Source organism: Pristiophorus japonicus, chromosome 13 (genome assembly GCF_044704955.1).
Source record: "Pristiophorus japonicus isolate sPriJap1 chromosome 13, sPriJap1.hap1, whole genome shotgun sequence".
Lineage (NCBI taxonomy): Eukaryota > Metazoa > Chordata > Chondrichthyes > Pristiophoridae > Pristiophorus > Pristiophorus japonicus.
This window is the reverse complement of record NC_091989.1, coordinates 48,852,416-48,868,478: the sequence shown is the minus strand read 5'-3', so window position 1 is coordinate 48,868,478 and position 16,063 is coordinate 48,852,416. Positions and strand designations below refer to the sequence as shown.

Genomic DNA, 16,063 nt, shown 5'->3' with positions numbered 1-16,063 from the left:
GTTTCCAACTTGGGTGAGTAGGTGGTATTTCGTTGGTAGTAGAGGTGCTGGTGGTTTCTGTTTGTGCATCCATGACCACTCCATTCTCTTCCCCGCCCCCCCACATACAGATTGTGCCGTTGGCTCATTACATTCATATCCAAAAAAAAATTGCTTTTACAGTATTGCATTTATGGTACCGTGGTGAGATACATAGTTGGAATATACTTGGAGTCAGTGCTGGGGTCAGCACCGGTGCGTGAGGACAAATGGTGCCAGAACTGCTGGATGGTGTCCAGGTAGTCTGGTTGCAGCGCGATGCCCAGTGCTGGCAGTGGGAACCCGGTTGGCTCAAGTTGCCTACTCGCGGGGCTTTTGCCATTGCTTCTGTCGTTGGGCAGGTTCACAGATGCCTGTGACCTTCCTGTCCTCTCCTTGCGCCCCGGGTCGCTGCTGCTCCCTGAGGAGCAGTCGTCTAGCAGTGCACAGGATACTGCTGACTCACTTGCCTGGCCATTATTTGGTTTGTGATCCTGGCTGGTCCCAGTCCCATTTGCAAGAACCATTGCAGGTGACCCTTCGTTCCCGGGTGTAGGGTCTGGGGGCTGCGCCTTAGCGCAGTTTGCTCTTTCAGGCTTGTGGTGGTTGGTGCCATCGGGTGCCCGAGAGGTGGAGCCGATCAGGGGGAGGGTATCGATACTGATGCCGGTGCCTTCCTGAGATCGCTTGCTCTACAGCTTGTATATATTAGCTGCTTGTGGCCACACTCCGCGGTGCATCACTCTGGTCCCAGGGACGCAGGCTACAGCATTGGGTACCTCGCTGGACCTGGCACTAGGCCTGGCACACCTGTACAAGTAACCTACAAGTCTCCCACTGCAGTGCCCTCTGGTGGCACATCTTGTAATAGTACAAGCAGTAACCATGGAGGATACATGACAAAAACTGCACGCAGTATTCCAGGTGTGGCCTCACCAAAACCTTGTATAACTGTAGCAAGACTTCCCTGTTTTTATACTCCATCCCTTTGCAATAAAGGCCAAGATACCATTGGCCTTCCTGATCACTTGCTGTACCTGCATACTATTCTTTTGTGTTTCATGCACATGTATCCCCAGGTCCCGCTGGACTGCGGCACTTTACAATCTTTCTCCCTTTAAATAATAACTTGCTCTTTGATTTTTTTCTGCCAAAGTGCATGACTTCACACTTTCCAATATTATACTCCATCTGCCAAATTTTTGCCCACTCACTTAGCCTGTCTATGTCCTTTAGCAGATTTTTTGTATCCTCCTCACGCATTGCTTTTCCTCCCATCTTTGTATCGTCAGCTGCACCCCACTAGTTACTGGCAGTTCTTTGTCCTGCAGTTCTTTACATACAAACTAGAGTCAAATTTCTTAATTAAAGAAACAAAGAGTGGTGGCAAATTTTTGCTACAAACTGAACCTAAACAGACTACAAAGAATCAAAATGGAATATGAAATCATTTCATTGTCATTCAATTAAAAAAATTTGCTCTCTAGTCATCATATGAACTCTTATTTATGTAGGCTTCTCAGTCTTGTTTCTAAAATGTGATCCATTACTTTGTGCAGGAGAGAAATGCAACCCTGTGCCAATTGAAAGCCAGTGTTGTCTCTTCACAAGGATGTAAAATAAATAACTACTTTGATCTCTTCTAATGGGCAAATGAAGGTGCTGAAAATTGCTTTTTGAACAGAATTTTTTTGGGGAATAACTTGAGAATAAACTATCAGCAAGGGTTTGTCGTTGGAGCAGTTGCTCTTGAACAGAAGAATGGAAGTTCATTAACCATTGTTGGTTGATAGCTGCTCCTTGGAATTTAGAGTTCACAGGTCACTAAGACTATCGTTGTACATCGTGAAAGCTGCTCTCTGCATCCAAGGACAGTGAATCCTTGCAACAACAGAGATTTGAAGATACCATCCTAGCAGCCAATGCAGATTCAGTGAAGACATCTTCTCCAATGTCTGAATCAAATTGGCCAAAAGCATTTCTACATGTCAGCATATGCAAATTCTACCTACAATACAATCAATCAGTGCTAATTTGGAATGACAATGACCCCAACATATTGTGCAACCACTTCAAGTGGACATAGTTCCAGTGTATAGATTAGATATTAATGGCTGTCAATACCCCAAATTGAGATTGAGTCGTTTACTATAACCTTCTGCAATGTCCCATTACTGTCTATTTATAATGGCTAACAGTTTCATCAGACCATACTGACAATGCTCTATCTGGAATATCCAGTTGCCCTTTTAACCCTGTTATATCTATACCATTTATTCAGAACCTTACCTCTGTGTGCACTTTTCCCATTATAAGTTCATATGTCTACATTTGCCCATGTAAACTTATCAAACTGCAATTACTGGGTTTGTTGCCATTGAGGTGGACATAGTTCCAGATATTAAATTTTAGGAAAAAGGAAAAAACTGCAAATACTGAAACATACATGGGTCAGCATCTGAGAAGAGAAAAGACAGGTTTGTGTTTTGGGTGTGTCCTCTTCAGATTTTTAGCAACATGATTCTAACTGGATAGCAACTGGTCAGTCAGTAATTTGACGACATATCTGTTAATACTGTCACCATCTGCGTTTATTTGCGAGTGGTGCTGGACCTGACAATCTCTCCTGATCCGGAGCAGACTGCTCTGTGTATATAATATAAATAAAGCCCAGAATATAATGAGCATATATAAACCAGCGGGAGATTGTGCCCTCTCAATGAAAGCACGCAACACCCAGAGAGGTTCAAGATCGCAGCGGTAAAAATTTAGTTTAAGGTTTTGAATACATACAAACACATTCGGCTATTTACCACAGCCAGATAAAAGTTTTGACGAGTTTATAATAAGAGATTAGAAATGTTTTACTTCACATACTGTGTATTTCGAAAGCTGTAGCGGCTGTTCCTCGACTGCTATTTTCACATAACGTTTACTTGTGGGTTTTTAATCAGTAACTGCTCATGGTTGTACAGCCTCGGAGTGAATTGGGTCGATAATCTGTCAAAATTATGTTTTTTTTTGTTTCAAGTCTTCAAATGTAAGAAAAAAATGTGACCTGTCCGGGAAAAACAATGCCCTGAACTAAAAAGACGCGAATTCATGTTGTGTTTTTTTTTGCTATGAGGTGATAGGGTAGGGGGTCACGGGAAATGTCATTCACGTGTTCTGCTTATTGGAAGGTAGCGAGTTTGTTTTAAACCCCGTCCGTTATGTATGATTTTTATGGGCATCACTCCCCAGACCATGGGCTGGGAGGTTTTATGAAGTAACTCGGGCAAGCGGCGTGGACATGCTGGCCAGTGCCAGTGTGTCTGGTGCAGGAGCGGGCGAGCTGTCCTCTGGGATTCAGCCTCCCCGGCTGGCTCTGGGCTGGATTAGCCTGTTGATGTACAAACCTCCCGCTATTACGCGGTCTCTCGGGGTATTGCAGACTTTCAGCGTTCTCTCTCTCTCTATATATATATATATATATATATGCGTGTGTGTATTAATTGGGCTGGGAGCTGTTTATCCGGAAGTGCTACTGTCTGTAAACTACACCAGAGACGATGCCACTTTGAGAGTTTAAAATCTCCGCCCCTTCTTCCTCCGGTAAAAAGGCATTGCCTTAGTGAAGGAAGTCCGGCGGTACATGAATGGATTACAATATACCAAGTCCTGAGTAACTTTTTTTTGTAAACTGAAGATCAGACCTAAAGGAAGAATCCGAGTTGCAAATCCCTTGAATCGCTGCAGTCGAGGCGGGGTACAGTCAATGGGACCTCCCTGGGATGACCATGCACATGGTTTGTAACCAAAGACCATTCTCTTTCAGTATCCAGCCACCTGTTCGGTGAACAAGACAGCGTTGGAGCCGCCGAAATGCCGACAGCAGAAAATCACAACGACAACTATTTTGTGGCCCGTTCCGTTTATTCTGAAAATAGTTTCCTGGAGGAAAATGAAAGAAAGGAAAAGGTCCCCAAAACGATACGTGACCGACTGGCTAAGAGGTGCAGGTGAGTGTGAAGGTTTTCCGGGTCTCGAGGCATCCAGTAAGTCGCTCCTTTCTTAGCCTCTCGCTCCATATTTAAACTCTCAGCGAACACTTCCCCTTACATTCAGCATCAGCACTGCGACGTCATCAACATTTGCCAGCCATGAGGTGAACACATTTTAAAAAAAAAATGTCAACTGAAAACCATACTCGAAGAAAGAAAACTGTTCAACTTGGAGAGGGCATGTTTCCAATCATCCAACATTGCAAAGCAGTGATTGTAAAAACTTAAGAGAACAGAATTTAGTTAACATAAATATGTCCTTTTTGGTCTAACGTTATAAATGAGAACTGCTGATTAGAGTTAAGGGACATCTACCATTTCTGCTACTGTCAATCTCTGATAGGAATCAAGACAAGTCATCTGGTTTCATTCCACATAACCACTATTGTGCAAATACACATTTGGAATTTATCAGCAACAACATGTAGAAAAACATCCCTTGGCACTTCATAGAGGTATAAAAATGGTGCCAAACCAAAGGAGATATTAGGAAAGGTACCCAACAGCTTGGTGAAGGAGATGGGCAAAGTGGTGGAGGGAGGGAAGTACACAACACAAGTATTGCACAGCTACAAGTGGTGGAGTAGGGTACAAGAGGCCAGTCAGAGGAATGAGAGTATAACTGCAGAGCATGGAAATGAATACAACAGTTAGGGTGCAGAGTGTTCAGAGTACAGAGTAGATAGAATAGGGCACCGACAACTACAGACCCACTAGTCTTCCAGTCCATGTGAAGACCGATGCAAAATACTCATTTTGTACCTCAGCCATATCCTTCGGCTTCACAAGAGATCTCTTTTTGGTCCCTAACTGGCCCCACCCTTCCTTTGTCTACCCTTTTATTATTTATGTTTATAAAAAGTCTTTTGTTACCAACTAACCTATTCTCATACACCCTCTTTGCCCCTCTTGTTTTCTTTTGCAGTTCTCCCCTGTACTTATGTATTCATTTCTCTCCTGTATTATGAGCCTGACATTTATTATAAATCTCTTTTTTTTCCTGTTTGATTTTAATCTATATCTTCAATCACTTTGGATGTCCTTCCTTTCCCCCTCATGGGTATTCGTACCCCCTTCCTTTCCCCCTCGTGGGTATGTGTACCCAAGCTACCTCTTCTTTGAATACCCCCCATTGCTCATTTACTCTCTCACCTGGCAATCTTTGATTCCATTTCAACTCACTGAAATTAGCCATCCTCCAGTTGAGTGTTGTTACGTTTGATTGTTCCTTGTTTTTTCCATAACTACTTTAAACCTTGTATTGTGATCACTGTTTCCCAAATACTCTCCGATTGAAACATGCTCCACTTGCCCCTGTTCATTCCCAGCACTAGATCCAGCATTGCTTCCTTCCACGTTGGGTTGGAAATATACTGATTTTAAGAACATTTATTTGTACGCATTTCACGAATCCCTCCCCCTCTGTGTTGCTAGCAGATTCACCCAGGGATGCAAAGTGCTCTTCTCATCATTTTGCACATTGGCTAACTGATGATTGTATGGCGGTGAATACCCTCAAATAAGGTGTAATGGTCTTGCACACCTCGAGAGGACCTTGAAGGTATTGATTGGAAAATACAAGGGACATCTGTCCCAAATGTTGATTCATATCTGGTACCTATGGATATCAACTTCTGTTTGGATCTGGTTCTCTGGGACTGTGCTGGGAAAGGCCAATGATCACTTTGGTTTCCCTTGTCTTGCTTCAATGACAGGGTGGGGGGGCGGGCGGGATCTCTTAAGTCTTTGCTCTGCCAAGCTGTGCCTCAGCTCTCAGTACTTGAGTAAGTGGAATACACCCCTATGGGGAGAGTCTGCCTACACTCCATGTGGTTGCTACAGGTGGATGTAAATTTCTTAATAGTTTGAAATGGAAACTCTTCAATGTGTGGCTGGCCAAATGAGTAAACAGCCTACTTCTGTACCTAGGTTCTGAATGTAGTTATGAAAAAAGTAGCCAGAATTTTTTTTAAAAGAAAATGTAAAGAAATAAGCATTTTCCAGTTTATTAAATACAGGGACAGAAACAGGACGTTGGAAAATAGCTAAACATTTGTGCACCGCACTCATTACAAAAAGAAAAATGTCTGCATTTTCAGATAAGAACATTAAAACTAGGAGCAGGGATAGGCCTTTCGGCCCTTTGAGCCTGCACCACCATTCAATAAGATCATGACCGTCTACCTCAACTACACTTTCCCGCTCTATCCCCATATCCCTTAATAAGAACATAAGAAATAGGAGCAGGAGTAGGCCACCTGGCCCCTTGAGCCTGCTCCGCCATTTAATAAGATCATGGCTGATCTGATCATGAACTCAGCTCCACTTCCCCGCCCGCTCCCCATAGCCCCTTATCCTCTTATCAAAAAATCTGTCTATCCCCACCTTAAATATATTCAATGACCCAGCCTCCACAGCTCTCTCGGGCAGAGAATTCCATAGATTTAAAATCCTCTGAGAGAAAATTCCTCCGCTTCTCAGTTTTAACAGGGCGGCCCCTTATTCTGAGACTATGCCCCCTAGTTTTAGTTTCCCCTATGAGTGGAAACATCCTCTCTGCATCCACCTTGTTGAGCCCCCTCATTATCATATGTTTCGATAAGATCACCTCCCATTCTTCTGAACTTCAATGTGTATAGGCCCAACCTGCTCAACCTATCTTCACAAGTGAACCCCCTCATCTCCGGAATCAACCTAGTGAACCTTCTCTGAACAGCCTCCAATGCAAGTATATCCTTCCTTAGATACGGAGACCAAAACTGTATGCAGTACTCTTGGTGTGGCCTCACCAATACCCTGTGCAGTTGTAGCAGGACTTCTCTGCTTTTATATGCCATCCCCCTTGCAATAAAGGCCAACATTCCATTTGCCTTCCTGATCACTTGCTGTACCTGCATACTAACATATTGTGTTTCATGCACAAGGACCCCCAGGTCCCTCAGTACTGCAGCGCTTTGCAATTTTTCTCCATTTAAATTATAATTTGCTTTTCTGGTTTTTTTCTGTCAAAGTGGATAACCTCACATTTTCCCACATTATACTCCATCTGCCAAATTTTTGCTCACTCACTTAGCTTGTCTATATCCCTTTGCAGATTTTTTGTGTCCTCCTCACAATTTGCTTTTCCACCCGCCTATCTTTGTATCATCGACAAACTTGGCTACATTGCACTCGGTCCCTTCATCCAAGTCATTAATATAGATTGTAAATAGTTGAGGACCCAACACCAAATCCTGCAGCACCCCACTAGTTACTGTTTGTCAACCGGAAAATGACCCACACTCTGTTTTCTGTTAGTTAGCCAATCCTCCATCCATGCTAATATATTACCCCCAGCCCTGTGAACTTTTATCTTGTGCAGTAATCTTTTATGTGGCACCTTATCGAATGCCTTCTGGAAATCCAAATACACCACATCCACTGTTTTCTCCCTTATCCACCCTGCTCGTTACATCCTCAAAGAACTCCAGCAAATTTGTCAAACGTGATTTCCTTTTCATAAAATTATGCTGACCCTGCTTGATTGAATAATGCTTTTCCAAATGTCCCACTACTGCTCCCTTAATAATGGAATCCAGCATTTTCCCAACGACAGATGTTAGGCTAACTGGTTTATAGTTTCATGCTTTTTGTTTGCCTCCTTTTTTAACTAGGGGCGTTACATTTGGGGTTTTCCAATCCACTGGAATCGCCCCAGAATTCAGGGAATTTTGGTAGATTCACCAATGCATCCACTATCTCTGCAGCCACTTCTTTTAAGACCCTAGGATGTAAGTCATCGGGTACAGGGGACTTGTCTGCCTTCAGTCCCGTTATTTTACCGAGTACTACTTCATTAGTGTTAGTGATTGTATTAAGTTCCTCCCTCCCTATAGCCCCTTGATTATCCACTATTGGGATGTTTTTACTGTCTTCTACCGTGAAGACTGATACAAAATATTTGTTCAACGTCTCTGCCATTTCCCTGTTCTCCATTATTAATTCCCCAGTCTCATCCTCTAGGGGACCAACATTTACTTTAGCCACTATTTTCCTTTTTATGTACCTGTAGAAACTCTTACTTTCTGTTTTTATATTTCATGCTAGTTTACTTTCATAATCTATCTTCCCCCTCTCTCTTTTAGGCATTCTTTGCTGGCTTTTAAAAGTTTCCCAATCCTCTAGTCTCCCACTCGTCTTGGCCACATTGTATGCCCTTGTTTTCAATTTGATACCATCCCTTATTTCCTTAGTTAGCCATAGATGGTTAGTCCTTCTCTTACAGTCGTTCCTTCTCATTGGGATATATTTGTGTTGCGAGTTAGGAAATATCTCCTTTAATGTCGGCCACTGCTCATCAACCGTCCCATACTTTTAATCTATTTTCCCAGTCCACTTTAGCCAACTCTGTCTTCATACCTTTGTAGTCTCCTTTGTTTAAGCTTAGGACACTGATTTGAGAACCAACTTTCTCACCCTCCAACTGAATTTGAAATTTAACCATGTTGTGGTCACTCATTCCTAGAGGATCCTTTACTACAAGATCATTTATTAATCCTGTCTCTACACAGTACCAGATCTAAGATAGCCTACTCCCTGGTTGGTTCGCAACATACTATCCCTGATACACTCTATGAACTCTTCCTGAAGGCTACCCTGGTCAATTTGCTTTGTCCAATCAATATGAAGGTTAAAATCATCCATGATTATGTTGATCTATGTCTTGAATATACTCAACAACTGAGCATCCACAGCTCTCTGTGGCAGAGAATGCCAAAGATTCACAATCCTTTTGAGTGAAGAAATTTCTCCTCATCTCTGTGCTAAATGGCTGACTAGTTCTAGACCCCTTAGCCAGGGGAACATCCTCCCAGCATCTACCCTGTCCAGTCCCGTAAGAATTTTGTAAACTTTAATGAAACCACCTCCCATTCTTCTAAACTCTAGAGAATATAGGTCTAGTTTACTCAATCTCTTCGCATATGACAATCCTCCCCATCCCAGAAATCAGTCTAGTGAACCTTCGTTGCATTCCCTCTAAGGCAAGTATATCCTTCCTTGGGTAAGGAGACAAAAACTGTACACAATACTCCCAAGTGTGGACTCACCAGGGCCCTATATAATTGCAGTAAGACATCTTATAATAACGGCCAACATACCAGTTGCTTTCTTAATTGCTTGCTGTACCTGCATGTTAACTTTCCGTGAGTCATGTACAAGGACAAATACGTCCCTCTGAATACCAACATTTTCCAGTCTCTTTATTTAAAAAAAAATTCTGATTTTCTATTTTTACTATGAAAGTGGATAACTTGACATTTCTCCACATTATATTCTATCTGCCACCTTCTTGTCCACTCGCTTAATCTATCTATATCCCTTTATAGCCTCTTTGCGTCCTCCGCACAGCATATTTTCTAACCTAGCTTTGTATCGTCAGCAAACTTGGATACATTACACTCGGTCCCCTCATCTAAGTCGCTATATTGATTGTCAATAGCTGAGGCCCAAGCTCTGATCGTTGCGGTACCCCACTAGTTACAGCCTGCCAACCTGAAAATTACCGATTTATTCCTACTCTCTGTTTTCTGTCCGTTAACCAATCCTCAAACAAAGCTTCTATATTAGCCTCAGTCCCATGAGCCCTATTTTTGTTTAATAATCTCGTGTGGTACCTTATCAAATGCTTTTTGACAATTCATATACATCACATCCACTGGTTCCTCCTTATCTATTCTGCTAGTTACAACCTCAAAAAAAACAAATTTGTCAAACACTATTTTCCCTTCATAAATCCGTGTTGATTTTGCCCAATCCTATTATTTTTTTTTTTAAGTGCCCTGTTACCATGCCCTTGATAATAGATGCTATAATTTCCCCTACAACTTATGTCGGGCGAACTGGTCTGTAGTTCCCTGTTTCCCCTCTCCCTCCTTTCTTAAATAGTGGGGTCACACTTGCTTCCTTCCAATCAGTGGGAATCTTTCCAGAATCTATGGCATTTTGAAAGATGACAACCAGTGCATCCACTATCTCTATAGCTACCTCTTTCAAAACCCTGGGATGTAGGCCATTGGGTATAGGTGATTTGTCGGCTTTTAGTCCCATTAATTTCTCCAGTATTATTTTTTTACTTGTACTCATTTCTTTAAGTCCCTCATTCTCACTAGACCCCTTGGTTCCCCTCTATTTCCGGAATGTTTGTTGTGTCTTCTACTGTGAAGACAGATACAAAGTATTCATTTAATGTCTCTTCCATTTCCTTATTTCCCATTATCATTTCTCCTGTCTCTCCCTGTAAGGAACCACTTTTACTCTCCCAGTAAGGAACCCCCCATCATCATCATAGGCGGTCCCTCATATCTAGGATGACTTGCTTCCACGCCAAAAAGGGATGAGTTCAGAGGTGTTTCAATGAAGGACCCAATATTCCAGATCCTGAACTAGATGGTGAAGGGTGGAAGATGCCTGTGCGTGGAATTTTTTAATGTGTGGTGGCCATTGCACACCAGCCACCACATGGGCTTGACAGAGCTAGGTCTTGATCCAGTGACAAGGATTAACCAGGATGATTGGAGACCAGCTCTGCTGCACGGACCTAGTGCGCGCACACATTGCAGTGTGGGCTGGCCCGTGCTGCCCCTGGGCCCTCGCCTCTCCTGGGCCCCAATCCCATTGCTCCATGATCCACTGATACATAGAGATAGAGTGACTACATTACAAATTAATATAACAGGAATCAATGCGTGGTAAGACAAAGAACTATGATCTCAGTCACCTTGAAAATCCATAAAGAGAAAATAAAAATGTTGCTCTTTGACACAGAGCAAGAATGAATTGGCATTATTCTTCGGTTTGTGCACTGATTGAAAACAAATTGTTGTACAGGGTTTGTTATGATATTACCCATGTCAAAGATGCAAGACACAGGGCAAAGGTTTAATGTGTTGCAGAGAAAGTGTCACTGCAGCAAAGTGGAAATGAGTTTCAATGGTCAAATCTTCATCCTTGAGTACGCTGAAAGTCAGTGTCACACAGTAATCACATTGCCGTGGCAGTGGTTGATAGCAGAATAGGAACTGGTCTAAATTCAAAACGTTGCTCTACATTCTAGTCAAAGATACTTTAATACCTAGCTGCCAGTATACGTTAGGAAATATTCTGCACTACAACAGTACAGATTTACGTTTGATAAAGGTAACCCTACACAATTACACACTATCTTTGTACGGCAGCTCCTTTTATTTACATGGAATTCTAGAAGCAGATAGTATCAGCAATCCAATACAGGTGGCATTGAATACTATACAGTTCCTTAATTAAGGAATTCTATAAAGTAGTTAGTATCTTGGTTCCGTTTCATGCACAGAAAATTGAACTGCTCCAGAAGCAAAATAATTGGTCCCAAGATGCGATAGTCACAGACACAGCGGCCTCGATTTTAACCCCTTTTAACTCTATGTCAGGAAGACGCCCATACAGTCGGCAGCAGATGCGAGGTGGGAAGTGCTGACTGCCTGAGGTAAGTGCTGGAGATTGGCTCCTTTTAGCACTCCTTGTGGGCCAAGGGGAGCAGGAGTACTCCCACAGGACTCACAAGGAAGTCTTCCCGCATCCTGGCCCCTACGGCCTCCCTCAAGCCCCGATCAGAACCTTTTCCCCCGCACCCCCCCCCCCCCCCCCCCCCCCCCCCCCCACCCCTCGCATCTGACTGCCAGGGACCACCTTCACATTCCTGGCTAAGTTGCACTATATTGTATTGCAATTTCACCCAAAATTGTCTTTGATTAACATACTTTTGTAAATATTACATGTACTTCTGCTTGTAAAATGTAAACATTATTTGTACTTTATTTTTTAAAACTGTTGTAGAAGCCAGTTGATGCCAGACTGGGATTTTAAATGAAACGGTGGTCTTTAATGTCAAGGGGATTGATTGTCATCCCAAAAAGGGAAACAACCGATGAGAATCATATCTTAGAAATATATACAAGTGACAATTATATTCTTGTGATGTGATCTTTTTTTAAATCAAATTGCATCTTTGTGGCACTTGGGAAAACTATTTCAGGGACATTTGAACATTGAAATGTTGCTCAGGCTCGATGGGCTGAATGGCCTCTTTCTGTGCCGTAGCCATTCTATGATTGGTGATGCCCCTTTAAATGAATAGTGTTCTTGTGTTTGTGTGTGCACGCGGGGGGAAGGGGCGTCATTTCTGGTTGGAAGTATTGTGCCTAAAAGTGGTCAATTGGTCAATGGTGACGGACTGTAAAAGGGATTGTGGCTTTTGGATTATTAGGTCGCCATGTGACTGACTGACTGTCACATGCGGGCCCTGATATTAACCGGTGGGCGGGGGGGGGGGGGGGGCAGGGAGCAAATAACCCAGCAAGGCTGGGGACTTGGAACAATTTGGGGGCAAATTCTCACCCAATAGTTGGCCAGATTGACTGCCTGGTCGGCAGGCAGGAACAGTAAGTAAAGAACCATGTTTACTTTTGCTAACCTCTTTTTACATACCTATAGAAGCTTTTATAATCTGTTTTCATGTCTTTTGCTAGTTTACTCTTAATCTATTTTCTCTCTTTATCAATTTCTTGGTCATCCTTTGCTGAAATCTAAAATCCTCAGGCTTGTTACCTTTTTTGGCAACATTGTAAGCCTTTTCCTTTACTCCAATACTATCTTTAACTTCTCTTGTTGGCCACGGTGGGGTTTTTATTCCTTAAGGAAATGTATACTTGCAAATTATTTCTTCAAATGTTTGCCAATGCTTATCTACCATCATATCTTTTAATCTAATTTCGCAATACACCTGAACCAACTCACCCCTCATACCTTCATAGTTTGCTTTGTTCTGATTTAAAGACCTTGGTTTTGGACTTAACTCACTCAAACTGAATAAAATTCGATCATAAATTGGTTGTGAAAGCAGAATGTTCTGAAGCAAAATATAACATCCATAGAGACACCTGATCAACTAAATCACAAATGAAAAATCTTGTGTGGCCAAACAGGTAAACTTGTCATCTGTGTTTGGCAACAGTTGGAAGGGAAAATATTATCTTGGACAGTAAAAATTAAATCTGTCAAATGAGGAAATAATTCTGAAATGCTATAGAACATTAAAGAAATCATGCAAAGAGTATTGGATCTAATTGTGGTCATTGAACATTCGGAAAGGTATAGAGGATGTGCAAAGGATCTAAAATTTAGAACATTAAGCCACGGAAAGAAGTTAAAATTATTCTCTCATTGGATGAAAGAAGGTTTTAAGTGGCAAAGTTATTTAAATAATAAATCAAGGAATCAATTATGTGGATGTCGGAGACAGTTGCGAGAAGTTGGGATTGCCCTGTATTAATTGGACTGCAGTGGTTTTGATTTGTCTGCATGTATTATAGCTGGTTATTGATTTTGTGTTTTTTTTTCTTTCCCCCTCCCCAGTTGCTCAACTAAAAGGGTTCTGGGTATAATTAAAGGCTTTTTCCCCATATTGGATTGGTTGCCCAAGTACAAATTGAAAAAATGGCTGCCTGGTGACATTATTTCTGGTCTGAGCACTGGTCTGGTAGCAACATTACAAGGTGAGTTTCTATGAAGAATGACACATTTTCTTTTTAACTTTACATCTTATTAGAATCCAAAGGAATTAATAGCGCTCCTGGTCTACACTTTTGTAGTTTCTGCTGTCACTGGTTGTTCATTTGACTGCAAGTGATAAACAGGGCAAAATTGCCCCTTTCTTATGGCCCTGTGATTGCCTCCGGGGGGGGGGGGCGCTAACGGGGCACAATGGCGTTTTCACCCTGGGAGGGAGGTGCTATTGTCCCGGAGGTTTGGGAGGTGCTGTCCCGGCAGCGCCACGCCACGCGATTAACGCCCCGGGATGGCGCACTACCGCCAATGACATCATCATCATGCACGCCAACCCTCACTGCCCCTTTCCGCCCCACATGGGAAATTGCCCCGCGGGTTGCGAGGCTGGACAGGATGCCTCTTAAGGGGGGAGGCCTTTAGCGCCCCGGACTGCCATCTTTATTTGTCAGCCGTCTCTTGCGTCTGCTCGCCAATCGCATCGACCAGACTGCCATCATGCAGCTTGGCACTCCGTTTTGGGTGCTGGGCTGCTGGCCCGGTCGATCACATCCCTCGTGGCCCAGTGGCAGCCACCCATGGATCTGCACAGTGCGCAGCAACCCTCCCTTTAATGGACGGGGGAAGGGCGTTGTAGCGCATTAGCGTTATGTAGTGCAACCTCGTAGCACTGGCCTGCTCTGCGCGGCCCTGGGCTCTCAACTGTGCTACCGCCTCGGGAGAGCCCCTCAAAGGAAACTGAGAATCTCCCAGACCACGCTCCGCTTCCTTTGAGGGACATACGGCCCAATTTCACATCAGGGGCGGGACCTCCATTCTGGGAGTGGGAAGTCCCGGCCCCAGAAGGTTACTGCCCCCAATCTGGGTGAAGGGCAATTTCTAGCCCACAGAAATTTGCCCCTCTTCACTGAGTAGAATCCATTAGTAATTTCAAACTTGTGAACTAAGACCAAATTCTTTGCAGTACTTTCTATAATTGAACCTTTAGTTATTGTCTCATTCTCTATATGGCACTGTTAAATACATTTAGTAGCGTAATAATATGACCCTTCCCCACAATTAGCCAGTTTTAAAAAATATATATATCTATTCTCGCACCCCCCCCCCTTAACCATGATGTAGCAAGTCTATCATCTGCTACTGAAGAGGGGAATCCACATTTAAGTGTTGCATTAATCATTGCCGATTGGAATTTTATTAAAAAATTTGCCTAAGCTGACAGAAGGACCTTTTTTTATGAGCCAATAAAATTAAGCTGGTCTTATTATTTTTAAATTACTGTGCTCCCAAAAATGTAACACCAGGATCATTCTCACCAACCAGGTAGTACGGTGGATGACATTTATCATCGTAGTATTTTATGCACTTTTTACTTCTTACAATAGCCGCATGAAGGATGTTAGAGGAAACAGATGAGTTTTAAAAACTTACTGAGAAGTAGTTGACTGGTCACCTGTCACTTTAATTCTCCACTCCACTCCCACTCTGACCTCTCTATCCTCGGTCTCCTACACTGTTCCAACAAAGCTCAAGGAACAGCACCTCATCTTTCGTTTAGGCACTTTTCAGCCTTCTGGACTCAACATCGAGTTCAGCAATTTCAGAGTGTAACCGCTGACAATCTTTGGCTCCTTTCCCCCACCCCACCCCACCCCACCCCACCCCCCCCCCACCCCGAGCCTGTTTCTTTGTTTCTCCTTGTCTCTAATGCCAGTTGGTCATTATCCCACCATTCACACCCTATCTTGACTAATGTTTTTAACTCCTGACTTTACCATTTCAATTTGGCCCATCATCCCTTTTATCTCTCTATTCGCTCCAGCTTTCCGCCCTATCACTTGTTCTTTCTTCCCCTCCCCCTTTCAGTGCTTGTTGAGAATGTGTTCTTTCTGAACACTCTCCAGTTCTGACGAAGGGTTGTCGACCTGAAACGTTATCTCTACTTTCTCTCCACAGATGCTACCTGACCCGCTGAGATTTCCAGCATTTTCTGTTTTTAATCCATATTCCAGCATCCGCAGTATTTTGCTTTTGTGTTGTTGTAGTTGACTTTATGGTCTGTATCACAGGCCCAAGTATTCCTTGTTAACAAAGGGATCTGAATAAAGTGGATTCAAATTTGGGAACCTATTTTGGCTTATATACTGCATTGGGATCAAACCAGCCTTTCTTCATGGTGTCTGGTCGAAAAAAGGTGTACAACTTGAAGGTAATGCAGCTTATAGTAGCATCACAGGAGATGCTGAGTGGAGGCCATGTGCTTCCCCATCGTGAGGATAGAGGATTAGAGATTACTCACCATAGGTTGCTCCTTAGCAACTGTTGTTTGCAGGGCTGCATTTGCAGAACCTGAAATTCGGTCACTGAGAATTTTCAGATGGGGAATGATGGTTCCAGTCATAAAATAAAAGAGAGAGAAAGTA

General features: G+C 43.0%; 1 protein-coding gene across 1 annotated transcript in view; it reads left to right on the top strand.

Moving 5' to 3' along the window:
• Positions 1-3,795: 3,795 nt before the first annotated feature.
• Positions 3,796-16,063, top strand: part of LOC139278090 (pendrin-like) — a gene marked incomplete at its 5' end in the record, with an annotated part of 65,560 nt that continues 53,292 nt past the window's right edge. The window contains 2 exons of the mRNA XM_070896747.1: positions 3,796-4,019; positions 13,491-13,630. Of these exons, the coding sequence (XP_070752848.1) occupies positions 3,796-4,019; positions 13,491-13,630 (364 nt within the window). The remainder of the gene's footprint in view (positions 4,020-13,490; positions 13,631-16,063) is intronic.